This window comes from Chanos chanos, chromosome 8 (assembly GCF_902362185.1).
Source record: "Chanos chanos chromosome 8, fChaCha1.1, whole genome shotgun sequence".
Classification (NCBI taxonomy): domain Eukaryota; kingdom Metazoa; phylum Chordata; class Actinopteri; order Gonorynchiformes; family Chanidae; genus Chanos; species Chanos chanos.
In genome coordinates, this window is record NC_044502.1 from 43,175,574 (window position 1) to 43,195,179 (window position 19,606).

Sequence of the window (19,606 nt, forward strand, 5' to 3'; positions counted from 1 at the left end):
CATTATTGTTTAAAAGATCAAACTGCAAACGCAGTGATCAAGAGCCTACTGGCTTAGTCTAATTTGCTCATTAATCTAACATATTTTGACTGGCTAATGTGCTCAAATTTTACATTCTTTTCTCATTGTGTCCAGTTGCTTACAAGTTATTACATCATTATAGTCTTGCATCATCAAGCTCCTTCAATTCGATGTCATAGAAGACCAATATAAGGTGAATTAACTGTTACACACTATTTATGAAGCACATGTACAAATTTAGGCTGTAACTCAAATTAACATCACTCTACAGTACCCACTCCATATGTGTAAACATGTGTTCAACATTTGCAGGCCTATTAGAATTTTCTCATTAAGCCGATGCATTTCCTACTCCATCAATGCCAAGCAAAATTCATCTCCCACTTAATCATTCTATGACTGCCATTAGCAAGACAATAAATCCCAATTTGCTTGCTGAATACACTCACCTGTCTGGCCAACACAAGAAGAGTAACAAAAAAGATGAAGAGAGAGACAGAGCCCATCGTCTTCAAGTCTTTCAGAACTCCTGGCCTTTGGTTGAGAGGGAAAGAGAGAGAGAGAGAGAGAGAGAGAGAGAGAGGGAGGGAGAGAGAGCACAAAATAAAGCATGAAAATGACTGTTACTGTTCCATAACCAATCATGTCATCTCTAGGTCAAGGTAGAGCAGTGGAGAGTGTCCTACCCCAGCTGTCAGTCAATACAGAATGCCAGAGTAGTTTAAGTATGACAAGACATTCGTTGAATCGCCCGAGTTTGTCTGTGCCAACAGAGACACTGATGCAAATTCACTCACTCAGGTTTCCATCTGGTGTTCTAAGCATTTAGTGTTCATCATATTGAAACAACAGGATGTTTTGTTTTTTTTTTTGCCAGAACTGATAGTTCATGAACAAATGATGGACAACGACATAAATATACAATTGACATGAAAGTGGTTAGATACTTAATGTGACCTTTAAGTCTCCATAGCAACACACAAAGAACATTGTACCCTAGCTGGAAAAAAAACAGGTGTTTTTAACTTGAAAGTTTAAAAGTTCAAGTCAGTGCAGTGTTTCTCTTGCCCACTAAATCTACTCAAAAAAGCAATACAGCATATTGAGTTGCCAACATTTTTTTTGTTTCTTTGCCGGAAAAAAAACCCCCCACCATTAATTGTTTGATTAGAACACTAATTAGAGCCAAGGTAGGAGCTAGGAGCAAACTGGAGACACCCCCCCCCCCCCCCATGTTATTTTTCTTTGCAGCATAACGTTGAGTACCTTATGACGAAACAGCACTACCTGTCCGACTAGTCACTTAGTTTCTAACGAAGGCTGGTTCCAGGGACATCCACACAGAACAGAACAAACGTTACCTAAGCACAGATGCTAAATATAATCCCATTTATGGGCAGGGACCGGGCACTGGGAGTTGTGCGGTCTCTATTGAGTCTTAAAAGATGGTGCTAATGATGAAGTCAGCTTCCCCACAGCCTAATGAGCACTTATGTTCAATGCACTTCTGAGTCGGAGCTCATTCAGAGAGCTTCTTGAGAGGGGGGATGTTGGGCAGGGGTTTCTGTGCCTTTTCAGAGCAACAAAAGCCAGCTCGGCCGCAGAGAGCCCGAGCTGAGAGCATTTAACATTGAAATCAATAATGTAGCACTCGTGGGGCTGACGCGGACAGAAACTTTGGAGTTTGGAATTGTGCCTCGGAAACGTGACCAGAGAGCAAATGAGCTAATGACCACCTATGTACTCCTAGAAAAAAAAAGAAAAAAAAAAATAACAGAAGAAAATCGGGAAGGGGGGGGGGGGGGGGGCGATGACGACAAAGAGTCACATGTTCATTAGTATATAGAGGAGTGATTAGCCAAGCAGCTTTTTGAACAAAGAAGTGCACGTTTTTCGTTGGTGACTTACACCGTTGCAACTGATTTCAAACTGTTTAGAAAGTGGTTAACTGATCATTAACGGATCAAACCCGTGGGATGTGACAGTATGGAGCGGCAGACTAGGATGTCATGTAAAGTTATCATAAAGAGAAACATAGTACGTCTTTAAGTTTTCACTTACATCGTCCTAAGTCCTACAGTCTCCAGAGCAGTCACACATTACATCACAATACACTCATCTCAATCATTATCTAATTAGGATTGCGGGTGGTGCTGGAGCCTATCCCAGCGCTCATAGGGCGAAAGGCGGGGAAACACTCTGGACAGGTCGCCAGTCCATCGCGGGGCTAATGACCAGACACACAGACAAACACACTCACACCTAGGGGCAATTTAGTGTCTCCAATTCACCTAACCTGCATGTGTTTGGACTGTGGGAGGAAACCGGAGCTCGCAGACAAACCCACGCAGACACGGGGAGAACATGCAAACTCCACACAGAAAGGACCCTGGCTGCCCGACCGGGCATAGAACCCGAGACCTTCTTGCTGTGAGACAGCAGCGCTACCCACTGCGCCACCGTGCCGTCCATCACAATACAGTAATATAGTAATGTCCGACAATGCTCTAGAAAAAGAAGTATGGATACCTTACCCCGACAACACAAACAACACAAAACTGTAATTCTGTTACATATGCCAGCAGGCGATAATCATGCATTGACAGGAGAGACTTACCTGTCCAGAGCTTCTGTTTTGTAGAGGAACCTGCTGTATTCGTCCAGTAAAGAGGCGTGAGAATGGAGAATGATGATGTTGTAGCCCACCACAGCCGCCACCATGACGAGCATCTTCAGCTCATAGTTGATCCGTAAGAAGACGGAGCAGGAGATAAGGCCCAGGATGCAGCTGTAGATAAAATACTGACAGGATAGAACACAAGGGTCAAAAAACTCAGGGGGAAGCCAGACACCCTGACTGACTAAGGGAGAGTGATGGTGAGAGGTGGGTGAGATGAACTGGTGGTAATGTGTGGAAATGGAATTTGTGTGTGTCTGTGTGTGTGAGCATGTATGAGTGAGTGTGAGTATATGTGTGTGTGTGTGTGTGTGTGTGTGTGTGTGTGTGTGTATGTGTGAGCATGTATGAGTGTGTGTGTGTGTGTATGTGTGAGCATGTATGAGTGTGTGTGTGTGTGTATGTGTGAGCATGTATGAGTGTGTGTGTGTGTGTGTGAGTGTGTGAGTGTGTGTGTGTGTGTGAGTGTGTGTGTCTGTGACTCGCTGGCTTTAGATACTGTTTTAAATAACAAATGTAACAACGTGATGACCTGTGGTTTTTGTTTGTAAAATAGAAAGACAGTCAGAGGATCTTTACAAAACAAAGAGAAGTTTCTCTCACACTGACACAGTTGTCTGAGAGTAAAAGTAAGAGCTAGCCATGGAGCCTCTACCGCTAATGAACTGGTGTTCTCTTCTATGACAGCTACAATTTTCAAAACAACTTAAGGCAAAAAAAAAAAAATCAATCTCAAAATCTTTTGGCAATTCAGAGCCACTTGTTTTAATTTGGCAGATGATTCATTCATTGTTGTATAACATGAAACAAAAGCATTTCAACATCTCTATGGCTGCACTGTTCTTGTGAGCAGAAAACAGTACAGTCATTTGTTTGGTGGTGAGTCATAGAAGAACACTGAAAAAAGGCTGTGCAGTAAGATGTCTCAAGTGCTTTAGCCCTGGATGTATTATCAAAACAAAACCGCTGAGTGCATTTCTAAAATCGAACAAAGATGAAAGGGTTAGCCGTGCTCTTCTCAAAGTTCTTCTGCAACTATCGAGTTAAAGAAAAAAATGGTCCATAATTGTTTCACTAGGGTTAATGAAAAAGAGAGAGAGAGAGAGAGAAAAAAAAATACTTACAGGAAGATAGAAATTGTCTCTCTCCATCATGACGATTGGATGTCCATCTGGATGAAACAGAGTTTCGTTCGATGTATTGTAAAAAGGTACTGAAGTTGTCAAATTATCTTCCAAAAAGAACTGTAATGAGAAAAAGGATGAATGTAGCTCATTAGGGTCAAAAACGTACTACCCTGAGTTCAAGATTCATTTGTCTTGAGAGGTCTCTGATGGGTAGACAAGTACTCCTCCATCTATACTGTGCTTGTGTTAGCAGATTAGTTTGACAAAATCTGAAAAAAAAAAACGAACACTGAGATTTCTGTTTTCTCTGGCAGCTGAGGTATTTATCTTCGGTGAAATACTGAATCATTTAGCTATTCACATTACGCTTCACATCATATTTGGGAGACAGATTTCCATAATTGGATTCCTGTTTTCTTCATGACAAACATTCATACATCCTGTGGATCAATTTAGTTTGGCTTATTAAAAAAAAACGTTAAGAGTTATCAAGGCAAGGTTTTCCCCATTTTCGCGTCACTTTCGAGATAATCGTTTCACGGCACGTCGGGCTGTAATTAAAGGTCACTGAAACGAAGTCGCTAATTCGTCAGCCCAACGGCGCGGGGCACAGACCGACTCTTGCGAAGAAAAACTTGTTTGCTAAAACTGTTTACAAATTATGACATAGTTTACAAATCGTGACATATGCGGTGAGCGGAGTAGCCCGGCTTGGAAAAAAAAACCGGGAGGGATCGGTGGCCAAGCCACAGATGGAACGGGAACTTTGCCGACACGGATTCGGTGGACGTACCATGTTGAACACGGCCATGATCAGGATGAGGGCAGTGGTCGCCATGGTGAGGGTAATCCGAGGCCAGGGTTTGTTGGCTATGATTCCCGAAGATCTTAGGAGCCAGAGCCAAGACGTGGAGGCGGTTTTACTGCAGTGCTGCAAGGATAAGATGGGCTTTGTCAGGCTGTTTGTCTGTACATTTCAGTCAACACACTTGAAGTTATGTCAGAAATACCAGCTTTCTGATCTGCTTCCACACACAAAAGAAAAAAACAACAACAACAAAAAAAAACGTTACGCGCTAATTTCATCAAAACCAGTCTAAATCTTTTTTTGTTTATCAATACCAGCTTTAACTTCTTTGCACATTTCTACAAGAGTGCTGCTGATGAAAGTTTATTTTTCCCTCTGGCATCCCTGATTGGACTTTCAAAATGACTTATGATTTGTTAACAAAATAAATAGACAGCACAAGACTATGAAGAGAGCTAATATGTGAAATGTCTGGGAAAGCTAGACTTAGAAACGGTACTGTAATAGCGTTCATTGACAGAGTCTATCTTAATTTTCAAACTTTTCAAATTGACATTTTACATGCTTATAGCATGCTTCAAACACAATGCACAAGGCAAAATGTTTCTGTTTTTAAATCAAAGGAAAAACGTCATACTGCTTGTGCAGTTTTTGCTCATTTTCACGGGAGCGTTATCACAAAATGAAGTAATCTTGCAACACTGATACTGGAGGAAATGTCAGACTAAACTCATACATAATGTATTAGTTGGAGATGTCAGTGCTGGCCCTGTCATTTTTAACTTTCCATCACACTATCCACACTGACAGAGTTATGTGTTAGACACTGGTCACATGATTTGGGTTTTGATAGCAGCCCTGCTACAGTCTAAGCAGTGTATGGGAGACTGCTAGAGGTGAATTTTAAGGAGAGGAAAACTGAGTCACCTATTCAGGCCCGAGAGCTAAATGAATGAACGAGTCTTTCAGCATTAAATAAACATGTGACCTTCCAAAGTCAACTTCACAACCCAAATAGGTGAAGCTGATTCTCTTGGTTCAGAGCTGCAGCTCACAGCTGTGCATGAACGTTTCAAAAGAGCAATGAAATAAAGAACAGTAAAAGAGCAGCGTCTCTGGATAAACCTGAGGTCAGAAGTTTTCCCTTTAAACACAGAGACCTTCAATATAAGCTGAGACGTTCGGTTTGCTAAGAGTGTCTGGCATATAGAATGGGCAGAGATATATTTAGACCCTAGTGTCTCTTTGGCAACAAAACCAAGATATAAAAATATCAAGACAAGGCCACAACACTCTCAATATACTATATACTACATACAATATACTATTGTAGATTAATTCGGAAAATGGTGAGCATTTGCGAAAGAATCAGTCTATTTACAGTACAAATGCCCAGTGGCATAGCTTATCCATTATATATAATGACCAAAAACTTAATTGTCAAATGGAGGCAGAGTATAAGGAAATCCCACCCTTCCATTGTCCTCTTCACTTAAGCAGGATCGATTTCTTTTTCCCTTTAGGCTCCATACATTTATTTTAGCTCAGACTTAATCTCTGATTCCTGGAGTGTAAAACCACCCACACGTTTTTTATCATAGGCAGTTGTTGTCTGGATAGCAAAGGATCTCTCCGCAATTCAGTAAGTCGCTCTGGAAGATCTACTGCTCCCTGCTCAACTCAGATAACTGTTTCTTGCCTTACAGACACAATTTTTTTTTTTTTATTTAAACGACTTAGATCACTGAACGTACCAGGAAATGCCCGACGAAGCAGATGAGGAGAATTAATGAGAGAACCAGGAATGCCATTCCAAAGGATATCCCCAGAGCAGCCGTCCTATCACATACATACAGCCGGACACATACTGTCAGTTACACTAACAGTTTTCCATGTGGTCAAAAGGGACCGTAAAGCCAAACTTTATTTTTCCTAGTGATAAACAACTGATATATAAAAAAACATGCAATATAGAAACCTCAGCAAAACAATGTGCAAGGTCACATTAGTAGGGTTATTGTAATATGATTCGTTGCTTTTTTGCACATGCTAATCGAACTTTGGTACTCACTTTGGCAAGACCAGAATCTGCACGATGAAGATACAGAGGAAAATCAGACAGGCACAAGTTACGTAATACTTGAAGGCTGGCAAGGTTGTTGCTCTGTACTAAGAAGAAATAAATATTCCAGTCAAAGGAAGAACCAACAATTTGTTTTTTAACTTTCAACAAAGATCAGACATTCAAACTCATAATTGGTTACTTAAATCATTCAGTAAATTTCAGAAGATCTGGCCAGAAACAGAAACAGCTGTGAAAATGTTTACCTCTTTTTCCAGCGTTTTATTGTGGAAAAACAATGATATTCTCTGAATATCCTCAGATTTGAGCCACTGTCTGAAAGTTGAAATACAAAGCTTGGACATGTGTTCCAACCATAAAACTCTTAACCATGTGAGTCATAAAGGAGGGAGGAAAAAGAAGCAATAAAGAGAAATGCCTTACTTCTGGGAATTAATGCCATCAAAAGTTCGGATCATTCTCTCGTTTAACTCTTCCTCAAAGCGCTTCTTCTGGGATTTCGTTCTGTGAAAATCCAAAGAGCAATCATTTGTCAGATTTTGCCAGATCTTAACTAGCTTTATGATTAGTTAGTTAATGCAGCGCAGGAAAAACAAACGAATTCTGTTAAAAGGTTGTTTGCAGGGATTACAGATGAGATGAGACACTATCCTATTTTGAAGACATTTAAGGGGTTCAGCCCTCCTCAGTGTCTTAACACAAAACCCTGAAGAATACAAAGCATCAAAGGATGGAAAAGTTTAAAAAGCCTTTTTTCTTGGGCACTAAAGAGGAAAAAAAAAAAAAATATATATATATATATAGAGAGAGAGAGAGAGAGCGAGAGAGAGAGAGAGAGAGAGCGGCATTGTAATATCTGCATTGTGTCTTGAATAACGGTGAGGGAGTCTTCTTTGAGGAGAAAAAGTGTCAGCTCACCTTTCTGAGCGCCTCTGGAAATGGTACTGTCCCATTGGTACATCCTAAGAAAATGGAAACAAATTATGGTCAGAAGTTCACAGACAGTTAAGGGAACTCATCCAATCCCTCAGAATGCTGGAGGCTATTACATTTGATGCCACTCTCAGGGCAGGCTGGGGCGGTAATCTCACAAAGAGTCGCACAGAGTGCAGAAGTAATGTGTGAAGAGAGAGAGAGAGAGAAAGACAGAGAGAGAGAGAGAGAGAGAGAGAGAGAGCTGGGTTTCAGACCATTTCAGCAACAAAACAAAAGACAGAAAGAAAGAAAGAAAGAAAGGAAGAAAGAAAGAAAGAAAAATAAGTCACTGGCTAATTTACAAGACAGTGAACAGGAACAGACCGATGACCAAGTACATGAGTCAAAGCAACAGATGAATTTCAAGGAGAACTGCAGTATTAATCTTTGTGTATTGATTAATTTTATTCTGACGTTACCACATTTACTAAGACAACTTTGTAAACATAACATTATTTTGTGCATTGATATTTACAGCACTTTCTACCACTATGAAGACCAGACACCATCAAAACAGAGGTGTTTCTGACTGATTTGAAGGCTGTAGTACACCACTTGCTGAAGTTGCTTTAGAACATGAGCTTTTGATGGACATCGTACTCACAGCTGTATTGATTTTGCCATTCTCATTAGTCATGCTGTCACGGTGGTGCAGATTGGCGAAAGGCTTGGCGGCTCCCCAAGACTCCAGGTATCGAGTCATTCTCACGGAAGCTCTCATCTTCGCCCCATCCATGGTGTGTCGAGGCCTGTAGTGATGCTGAGGGCTCCTTCTCTCTGCCTGAATGGGCAGAAAAATGGACCAAGCTTTGGCAAAACGTTGCAAAAAGCAACAGCACATACTAACATACTGAGAGTATAACTCAACAGTTCTATTAATCTATTCATATGTGTACATTTGTTACATACTATGTACTTTGTGTAACTGAGGTTTATGGAAAGTTCATGCAAGAAGCTAGTGTTGCCTATTCATATCAGTATAGGTATCAGGGATATCCACTGTCATGTACTATCATGATTGCCACTGACCAACAAACATGACTGTTGCTGACATTGGTTCTAACATTTTCTGATTTCATACGTGAAACGAGTGGTACCTTTGGGTTGATAACCAGATAGGTCGTGACCCCATGTTCCTTCAGGTAGGGATCTCTTTCCTGGCCATCTCCATCCTCAACCTTGTAAGCTCCATTCAGATGCTCCAGTGTGACAGAGGTGATATGGACCCGTCTGCGTGTGAATACGAACAATACATCTGTGTCTTTTCTGTCACTTTTTTCTGTCTCTTTTCTGTCTTTTTTCTGTCACTGATTTTCAGCAAAGCAAAAAAGTGCAGTAACATAAATACTCTTGACAGAAACTGTTAAACACATTGATGAGATAGGGAGGAGGGGTTAAAGACTCACCCGGGCACACCCCCAGCTTCCATGTGATTGGCTAATGTTACATCATGTGACCAGACATCATACTGCCATTTCTGGAGACCAATAACACCACACAAGACATTTCCGGAGTGTACACCCACCCGCATGTTTATGTCAACGCCAGTGGCATCCCTCACCTTCCTGAAAAACAAACATCAGATATTACCATACTGAAAACAAACAAACAAACAAACAAACAAAAAACAACCCAAGTGTCTCTTTGAAGACATGCATATAATGCATATACTCTGAAGACATGCATATAATTAATATACCTGCAAATACATGACATTAACACTGTAATATCAAATTAGTAGAAGCGTATTTCTGATGACCTTTCAAAAATGCAATTGACCTTTTTGAAATGTTTTTTTTTTGTTTGTTTTTTCAAAACAATGAATTCACATAAAAATGTCATAGCTGCACCCAAATGCATAATACTCCATAAAAATTTGAAACATTCACATATTTCAGTCCAAGAGACACAGAGCCCACAGGACAAATTTAGTTCATTCAGGCAATACTGCTACTGGAGCCTCTGGAGACCAAAAAAAATTACATATTAAAGACGAGCTTTTATTAGAAACATCTCTTCACCAGCATACTGTCAACAAAGGTCAAGCTTAGAAAAACAACACAGAAAGGTGACAGAGGTAAACTTGTGTACCTTTGTGACTCAGCGGGATATTTCTGTACGAGTTAGGACAGAGCAGAGCTCAGCTTTACCATTCCACTGTCTAAAGACTCTTCTTCAGTTGTCATTGAAAACACACAAAGCGGACTACTAGCTACTGCACAGTTTCTGCCCATTTTCTCATGAGCGTCTCAAGTTCTTTCAGACACACACACACACACATGCACGCACACACACACACACACAAACAAACAAATACACAAACACAACTTCAGCCTTTCAGTTGATTGACTGACATTTATAATTGAGTTTTAAGTCTGCTGTGTTCCCTTGTTACGCTGGAAGTATCAAGATGTTGCCCTTGCTAGCATTGAATGAATTTTCAGACAGCTTGTCCTTGCTAGTTTTATTAGAGCCTTAAGCAGGGTTTATTCAAGGCTTTTAATTGGCCGGGGCCACTGGTAAACAACAGCATGAGATGGACATGGAGTCCTTGTCTGATCTGAGTTCATCTGAAGAGCCAGATATTCCCCACAGTGACCTCCAAGCCCTGAAAATCATCAACAGTCTTGCCAGGCACCACGCTTTACACAGCAACACTATGACCAATCAGGTATCAGGACTGAAAGAGATTACCAACCTAAAATTCAGAACATAATTTTGGGCTAGAGCCCATGGCTCTCCTTTCCATCAAAAACTGACCGAATAAAATGCACAGCTTTAGCTTCAAGCTAAGTGTTAACACATCGATGAGTTCATTTGTATTTCCCAAGCGTGATGGGAGGACAGATTAGCTCAAAGGCTAAGCAATTTGCATTGTTATCACAAACAACTATGGGAAGAGATTAAATCTGCACAGACTCTCCATTTGAATAATACCCATTAACTAATTTATTTAACATCTACATAATAATCTCAAACATTCTCCAAACACCACATTATGACAAGGATGAATTGAAGAAAAAAATGAATAAATAAATAAATACATTTTATAAAAAAAAAGAGAGAGAGAGTCAGAAAATGCAGCAGAAATTCATTGCATATTGTGGAAAGAGCAAAGAGGGTGAGAACCCTTTTAAAGCAGGTTTTAGATGCCATTTTTCTGGCTTTGTCTCTGAAGAGACGCCAGTGCCCGAGCATGAGTCTCAGTGAATATTTGAACAGACTTACTTGATGGCCTCACACATGTCAAGTCCCATTTTAACACAGTTTTTGGCATGGTTTGGCAGTGACTCAGGGAGGCCAGACACACAGTAGTAACAGTCTCCCAAAATTTTAATCCTCATACATTCATTTTCCTAGAAAAAAAAAAAAAAAAAAGGAATGAAAAAATTAGGCGAAAAATCAGGAGACAAAACTAGATGCAGATAAGTATTTACAAAGGCTGAAATGATCACGCGCTCATGCAAAATGCTCACTTTGTTTGTCACTCATTTTTTTAACAGAAGGGTGAAAATAAAGGCACAGCGGCACTTGGAAAAGGACTGTAAGTACAATACAAATTCATTCTCCAGAGAGAAAGACAGGCACAGAGAGAGAGAGAGAGACAGACGGACAGAGAGAGAGAGAAGAACTGGATCACGTTGGATAGCAATACATGAAACACAGCCAACCTACCTTGGCAATCTGATCAAATTTGCCAAATAGTTCATTCAGCATGTGAACCAGCTCTCCAGGGGAACAGTCACTAGCCAGCCGTGTGAAACCCACAATATCAGCATATAAAATGCTGTAAGAGCGAGAAATATGCATATTAGATCCAATATTAGTCCATAACATCAATATGCATGAGTGTATCATTCTTTCTGGGATTGCGTATGCGTGTTATATTGTAATTATACCGCAGGTCCTAATGTTATTGAAGAAGCAAGATTCCCCCTAATGATTGTCTGTGTATTCTATCGTAGCGTCACAAGAAAAGACACACGCTTTCACCCAGGCAGTACGATCACACATCCGCGGAGAAGGGAGGGCAAGATCTTAGCTACGTTTCCTGTAATTTCACAACAAACTCAAGGGTGCTTCAAAAAAAAAAAAAAAAGAAAAAAGAAAAAAAAGAAAGAGAAAAAAAAGGTCCCTGTGACACAGTAAATGTCTGAAAATTGTTTGGCGAAGAGGTGTGACGGTAGCAGCCTGCTCTCTCTCCTAAGAGATACAGAGTACCTCTCAACAAAACATCCATTCCTTATTTCTGAATAAAAACATCAACCGCGCTGTTCGTGAGTACCTGTTAGGGTGTGATACGTTCAAAACAAGACTGCTGAGAGCCTGTCCTTAACGTTCGGCTGGGATTTCATTACCACTAACCAGGTCAGGGAGATGTATGAAATATTAATGGATGCTGTTTTGGGGGCACGGTAATCAGAGGAGAGGAAGTAGAGGCAGGGGGAAAAAAAAAATAATTATAATCACCTGACGTTGGTATGACGTTGGACGTATAAATTGTGAAAGTTGTTTGTGTTCTCCACCTGGCCAAACTTCGGACCTTGTAACCTCTGAATGATCTCGGCCTTCATAACCCTGGCGATGTGAGCTGGGAGCAAAGACAACAGCAGACGTTCCTGAAGCAGAGACAAGAACAGCAACAATGTCAATGAACAAAGAAATAAATAAATTAGTAAGTAAGTAAATAAATAAATAAATGTGAATTACCTTTTTTTTACTGTAAACTCTCTCATGCGATCAGCAAACTCAAAGCAATACTTTTAAATGCACCGCACAGTGAACCATGAAACAGATATTACTTTTTAACGCAGGTACATTAAACAACCATAAAGGTAAGAGGCTTGAAATGATTTGAGAATAGTGTAAGGTAATTTGATTCTACTGCTGCAACTGCTTCTTCCTGAAAAGTATTAGGAAACCTGCTTTCTATGCAGCATGGTGTTAAAATGCAAGACACGCACAAGCAGCCAACAGGTGGTTAATTTGGTTAGAGGTGGCAGGGAAAGGTTCTCCTAAGCAAAAGTTCAGCCCCACTGAAATACCTTTCCCTCTCCCCCCCCCCCCCCCCCCCCCCCCCGCCCCTTCCCTCCTTTTAAGAAATTACACTTACTCTGTGGTTTCCACAGAGGCCTGGAAATAAAGAAGAAGCCAGTTTGGGAAAGAGAACAAGTAAAGATGTGGGTTTTATGTGATTTCTCCTCCAGGCAATATAAAAATCAATATGCAAGATTCATTTTGAGATTAAAAGAAAATGCTATTAAGAATTTTTTTTTTTTTTTTGGATTACACAAGCCTTTTCTTGCAGTAAAACCGTGAATAATTAATTTTATGAATTTCAGTCCGTTCTAGACATGAAGTGAAAATGAATTTAGAGATACCCCAGCATGACCTCGATAATGAAAGACAATGGAAATATTCTCTGCAGTTAAGCAATTAAGAGTTAAAAAGTTCATCGTCCACGAGGTCAGACACATTTCCTGTGATTACAAAATAATGACTTTTTGTATCAATCATTTTAAAGCGCACACTATCTCACTATAGTGTCCTGACAAAAAAACATATTTAGCTGAAAAATTCCCCACTGCATTTTTTCATAATCCCAGCAGTGCAGCGCTGGCGCAAAAGGATCGGTGCGCGGGCAACAGCCGCGTAAGTGGGCCAGTACTTTGACGCTTCGCGGTCGTCTGTCCCAGAGGGTCTTTTTCTTTCTTTTTTTTTTTTTTTTGAAGAAGCTAATCCAAATGAGAAAAGAGAAAGCTGGATTTGACCTCCAGCAGTGTGGACTCAGGTGGAAAGGAGCCAGTTTTGCCAGCAGCTCGTTCGAAAAAAAAAAACATCACAGCGGCTTCAGAGAGCTTCAGACAGCCCATCTGCTCCTGTGCCTGGTGAACCCAAGGCTACGGCTGCACACCAGTGCTCTTCTTCCCACTCATCCTCACGCCGGCTTGAGAGGCAACTCTCCGACGTGCGCGGTCGCTCTCTCAGAGAAGAATGTGCGAGGAACCTGTTCAAACGGACTGGAGAAGTCTGATACCATATGGTTGGGAGAAACCAGGGGAGTGCTTTTTTTTTTGGGCACGCTGGGAGTGTGGGTAAGTGTGATCCCAACCCAGTGCCTCTCAAAAACAGCCCATGCTCCAATCACTAATTAAGTCATAGAAACTGGCCCAATACAGCAATGAGGAAGACCGTGGAGAGCAGCAGGGTGAAAAAATGTTGGTTTGAAGTGAAAAATAAAAAAGTTATTTGATTTAATAAGAGAATATGCGTTTCTGGTGAGCAATTCACTCTTTGTGGTCTCATAATTTTTCCAAGGTATGTGTATTTCCAAAGGCGCCGTGAAGACATTTTGCAGCTTCACAAACGCTGAGGTAAAGAAATGAACAATCCTGTGAAATGCTTTTGGTTGATCCATTATGCCTGTAACCACCTGTAGTGATAATTTACAGATTTGTGAGGACATTGGCCCTAACTGGTGTGAACCTTGGAGTTGTATTGTGTATTAAGTGTATTTTGTTTAGATAGTGTATTTGTTGCTGGGTAATTGCACTGCATGTCTTTGTACTATAGAAGAAGCTACACTGCCCTAGTGCTGGTCTCTTTAAACTACATACTGGTCTATCTAGATCATTACTTAAACTATCAAAGAAACATACCGTTTTACCCATGCACTCCTCCAATTTTATCTTTGCAGAGAAAAAAAAGAAAAGAACAAGAACTTGGCTTTGCACAATTTCACAATTTTAAATTCGAGAGTACTCTTAAAAATCCGCGTGAAACAGTTAGCGTCACACGCTGGAACTCTTTTTTTTTTTAAATTGTACATTGAAGAGGCGTGACTGCAGCAGCTGGCTCCTCTCCGGAGGGATAAAGGCCGATCTCAGTACGACAACCATCTCGTTATCTCCAAATAACTTACCAGAGAAAAAAAAAAGAAAAGAAAAGAAAAGAAAAAACCAAAACAAAACGGCTGGCGCTAATACTCTGTTAGAGTGCTGTATGGTTAAAACAAGACCATTCAGAAGCTGTCCTTAACATCCACCTGTGAATTCATTAACATTAATAAGGTGAAGGAGAGCTGTGAAATATTTATGGTCGAACGCTAAGAGAGATGAGTAGAAAAACAGCTAGTTGCTCAAAGGCAAAAATGATGCTCTGAATTAACAATCAAAGCTTTAGGACACATCTATTGATCAAAAAAACGAGTCAGTAAAACTGGGACGCTTGACACGTCTCCTCAGAGAAATCAACCGAACTCCTCTCTCTCTGAGTTTGTCTGTACAAAGCAACCATCTGGACATGGCCAGGCCCACTGCCACAGCCAATGAACGGTTTACAGACACGGAGTCTGGGTTTACACGTCCACAAAGACAGGTAATCCAGCACAATGGGGGCCCATCAGTCCTATTCAAAAGAAAAAAAAAACAACAACGTTCGGGCATCTTTCAAAACAGCAGACATCTCCTCGCGTTTTTGTGCATCCTCAGAAATCCACTCGGGAGGAGTCTGCGTTTGAATCCGAGACGACTATCGCTCTCACATGGGAAACTGAGCACTTGTTGGACTCATGACAGGTGACAAAGACACAGAGATATTGGACGTAAACAAAACTAGTGAAGCATTCAAGCTCTGAAGAGAGAAAGAGTATCTAACACACAGAACATGAAGCAGGAGTCTTAACTGCTTATGATTATTGGAACTACCGTGGTGGATCGTTAACTGTCCCAGTAATAGACATAAGATTGTCTCTGACCTGAAATGATGGATCAGAGGCATTCATCTATATTTAACATAATATATTGCTTAAACAAACAAGGAAACAAACAAAACAAAACACATGGTAGGCTGGAAGTTGGGGTATTAGCTGAAATTACATTACAGTATGAAGTCTGAGCAAGTTTACATAATCCTTGCTTACGTAACACGTAATTATTGCTTATATTTCCCGCTACAGTAAACATATGCGCTTGCAGAACAAATTAAACTTGTCTTTGGAATTAGCTCCCTGAATGCCTCTCGAGTAATATTCACACTCCATTAAAGAACTTTCACCTATGCTGTCGCAGGCTCCGGTTACATATAAAGACCATCTGCTTAACAATGGCTCAATGTCCTGAAATCAAAATCTATAAAGGCTCTGAGTGTTCTGAAGCCGTGGTTTTCAATTCCAGTCCACATGGGCCCACAGAACTGTGTATTTTTGCTAGACACACCTGATTCAAATTATTAACTAATCTTCAGTCTTTTATAGGACCAGTTGATTCAGGTGCAGTGGTGCTGAGGTAGACCTAAAACATACAGTCCTGGCAGTTCTGTGCACTATAACAGAGAAACTTTGTTTTGAGAGAGAGAGAGAGAGAGAGAGAGAGAGACAGACAGACAGAGAGAGACAGACAGACAGAAGGACAGAGAGAAAGAAGGATGCCAACCTGTTGGCGTTTCTCAAACTCCAGTTTGATGGGGGATTTGATGCAGTTGCAGGTATCCTCGTACGTCTGTTTCAACGCCAGATCCATGAGGTGTTTATGATACGCTCCTGCCATGTTTCCACAGATAAATATAATGATGTTGGCCAGAATCTAGTAAAGGATAAAACACATTCAGAAAAAAAACAGTTTTACATGTGTGGCACATTCTGCATAAAATATGGTGAATTACATGCTCACAATCACTTTATAAATGAGTAATAATTATGTTGTAACATTATAATTAGGGCAAACGGACCCCTACATAACCTCAGCGCTTGACAGGGTCAAGGGTGTTTCACTACGGCATTATCTTGAAAGATCTGACTCACAAATCAAAGCAACTTTCAGAAAATCAAGGAAAAAAAAAACCCTCTTTTTTATGAAGTAGCACTTCACATCACCCTGATGGCAATTTCATTTTCACACTCATCAAAGACAAGCCAAGGACCTCTGCGGACTTTAAATTTCCTTTCTGGAGCACCACCAATCTAATCAGGTGTTCAGTGGAAGAAGAAAGCGTCAGGTATTGTTGACTGTGTTCCCGGCCGGGAGGAGGGACTGAGTCTCTGACATTCCCTGCGGTCGGAGTCCTGCCTCACTCTTTCATGCTCCCTCGCTCAATTACCATCCCAGTATTTGACAGCCCTGTAGTACATTCTGTCTTTCATCTAACCCCCCTCTCTCTGTCTCTCTCTCTATTTCTCTCTCTCCCTCTCTCTCTCTGTCTCTCTCTCTCTTTCTCTCTCACTCTCTCTCTCTCCCTCTCTCTCTCTCCCTCTCTCTCTCTTTCTCTCTCACTCTCTCTCTCTCTCTCTCTCTCTCTCTCCCTCCCTCTCTCTCTCGCTCGCTCGCTCTCTCTCTCTCTCTGCCTCTTTCAACTCCATTGTTTTTTGGTGATGTTTGGAGATCAGTGCATCAAAGGCTTGGTAGCGTACAAAATCGGCTGATTGTCCTTACACATGCATTTCTCATTAGTTTGGAGCAGACAGTCTTAAATCCAATCTGACAGTGACAGCCTCAGCGGTGACAAACAGACTTCAAAAGACTGTAGTTACAAATGCCACAGATTGGATGGGAATGACTTTTCATTCGTGTTTATAGGTAAACAAATCAGCCTGGACATGACTGTAAAATACTGTTTGCTGGGAGTATAACTTCAGCTGGACTTGTGTAAATCTCTCTCTCTCTCTCTCTCTCTCTCTCTCTCTCTCTCTCTCTCACACACACACACACACACACACACACACATATTAAAAAAAGTAACACCTCACGGTCTAAACATTGTTTTTTTTCCCCCTATTATTAATGTAAATTGATTCAGAGTCAGTGGATATCTCTGATGAATGATGCTCTGATGAAAGAAAGAAAGAAAGAAAGAAAGAAAGAAAGAAAGAAAGAAAGAAAGAAAGAAAGAAAGTTTCTTTGGGTCACAACTGAATTTGATAATGCACAACCGACATGCAAGCTGAAGGCTCCATTTCCAAAAGAAAATGTGTTTATTTTCAGAGAAAGACATTCTGGAGAGTCACTACTGCTGTACTTTGCATGAATATTTCATTGTCAGACAGGGGGAAAGAGGTGGATCTACCCTGCCCTTGACTGCACTGGCTCACTGTTTTTTTTAAGGGAACTTGGCAGCGACAACCTCCTGTTCCTTCAGTAGTGCAAATATAAGCACACCTGAACAAACTCTTCTGTTCTTGAGAGCACCATCTCAGTGCATTTCAGGCCCCCTTACTTCTCCATCAATGTCCTGAGATGGCCTGAGGAATCAGGCTATGAAAATAAAACAATGATTCATTTTAAGGTCTCGTAAAAAGTTTCTCCCACTCGACACAAAATGCACCTGCACACATTGTCCTCTCTCCAGTGTGATAAAACAGTGTCTGTGTGTCTAGTCTAAATACATGTAAATATTCCATATATGGTCTTACAAACGATGACTAAAACAATGACAGACAGTCCACTCTTGCACAGAAGTCCGTAGGAAACAGAAAATACAATATGGGGTTCTGTCCAAGCAGACCACGTTATTTCAACAATACAACAAATATTCTTCATTATCTTTGTTTTCTTTTTTAAATATGTTTTTGCTTTCGGGTCGCGCACGCAAAGTGTTTCGCATTTTGTAGTTTATAACCTAAAAGAACAACAGATATGAAGAAATTTTTGGGGTTTGAGGGAAAATATTGACACTTGTGTACAATCCTAATCTGCACACGTTTCTTTTTTTTTTCCCCCAGTTTGCAATGCCCTGATTGCTCCTTTACGGCAGACAGTTCTGGAGAGCTGAGGATGGAGCAGGCTTGTTTTGACATATATAAGACCAGACGCTGCATCTCTTCACACGATGACCTGCTTAGCAATACCAAGCAATGCTGCACACTTGAAAATGAGCAATACATAAGCACACCTGATTCAAATCTGTACCCCCAGCCACAGAGTCCCTGTCCTCACACTCACAACCGTCACCATCACTCACCACTGATGAGCAGAGAGTATGAGGCGTTGTTTGACAAGTGGATCATAGCTGGGAATCCTAGATGTGGCATACGCCACTGCTCCGTGAGGCAGTGCCTTTCTGTCCTGAACCTTTCCTCAGACTCTGCAAACAATTGCTTTTGTTGCTGAGTGAGTTCTTCTGATTTGTTGCTGAAAAATCATTTGACAACAGCGACGAAGCCTTTTTTGTGTTGTCGTTGTTGTTGTTGTTGCTGTTGTTGTTGTTGTTTTTAAACTTTGAACACTTCTGCTTCATCTTCACTAAAAAAAAAAAACAAAACCCACAAACCTTGCCCTTGTAATCGTCTTAAAAGGCACTTCAATTTGAAATGGTTACAGTCATAATTGTTCTTAGTACAGCCATTGAACATTTTTGACATATTACGAATGGTAAAATAATTGGGATGGCAATAAGTCCAAACAAATTTTACAGAAAAAACAAACATAGGGGAAAATTCTGTTCTTTTTCAGAACAGTAAAGCTCATATTTTATCCTATAATTTCTAAGCTCTGCTGAAGTGCATGAAAGATGAATGTGTCTTTTTCTCTTTTATTTCAAAAGCATTTGAAAGCATGCAAGGGATGCTGGGATGTCTACTGGTTAAAAATGACATGCCTGTTTAATGTTGCCATGAGTTAGGTTGTTAAAACAGTTACAGTGGAATGGAAATGGAAGTCGTTTACACAGGTGACTTAGCACTGTGCACTTTTGAACCCTAATGCCCATCACATCAGCTGTGGCAAATCGCTAATGGATCTGTGACCTTTAACTGTAAAGACTTTTCCAGGGATTTCGTGTTCTTGACTTTTTCACCACAACACATTGCACATGTGAACATGCTGTACTCATATACACATAAATCATATATATATATATATATATATATATATATATACACATATCTCAGGGTTTCCGCTAGGATTTTTTCTTGTCAGTCCGGT

General features: G+C 40.6%; 1 protein-coding gene across 1 annotated transcript in view; it reads right to left on the reverse strand.

Annotated features, from left to right (window-relative positions):
• adcy2a (adenylate cyclase 2a) overlaps positions 1-19,606 on the reverse strand; it is a 66,478-nt gene that overhangs the window by 8,191 nt on the left and 38,681 nt on the right. Inside the window, exons 4-19 of the mRNA XM_030781695.1 lie at positions 16,124-16,273; positions 12,162-12,310; positions 11,367-11,478; positions 10,920-11,047; positions 9,098-9,256; positions 8,789-8,921; positions 8,296-8,472; positions 7,635-7,678; positions 7,140-7,220; positions 6,962-7,031; positions 6,705-6,802; positions 6,388-6,472; positions 4,619-4,756; positions 3,823-3,942; positions 2,639-2,823; positions 471-555 (exon numbers count right to left, since the gene is read on the reverse strand). Coding sequence (XP_030637555.1) covers positions 471-555; positions 2,639-2,823; positions 3,823-3,942; positions 4,619-4,756; positions 6,388-6,472; positions 6,705-6,802; positions 6,962-7,031; positions 7,140-7,220; positions 7,635-7,678; positions 8,296-8,472; positions 8,789-8,921; positions 9,098-9,256; positions 10,920-11,047; positions 11,367-11,478; positions 12,162-12,310; positions 16,124-16,273 — 1,914 coding nt within the window. The remainder of the gene's footprint in view (positions 1-470; positions 556-2,638; positions 2,824-3,822; positions 3,943-4,618; positions 4,757-6,387; positions 6,473-6,704; positions 6,803-6,961; positions 7,032-7,139; positions 7,221-7,634; positions 7,679-8,295; positions 8,473-8,788; positions 8,922-9,097; positions 9,257-10,919; positions 11,048-11,366; positions 11,479-12,161; positions 12,311-16,123; positions 16,274-19,606) is intronic.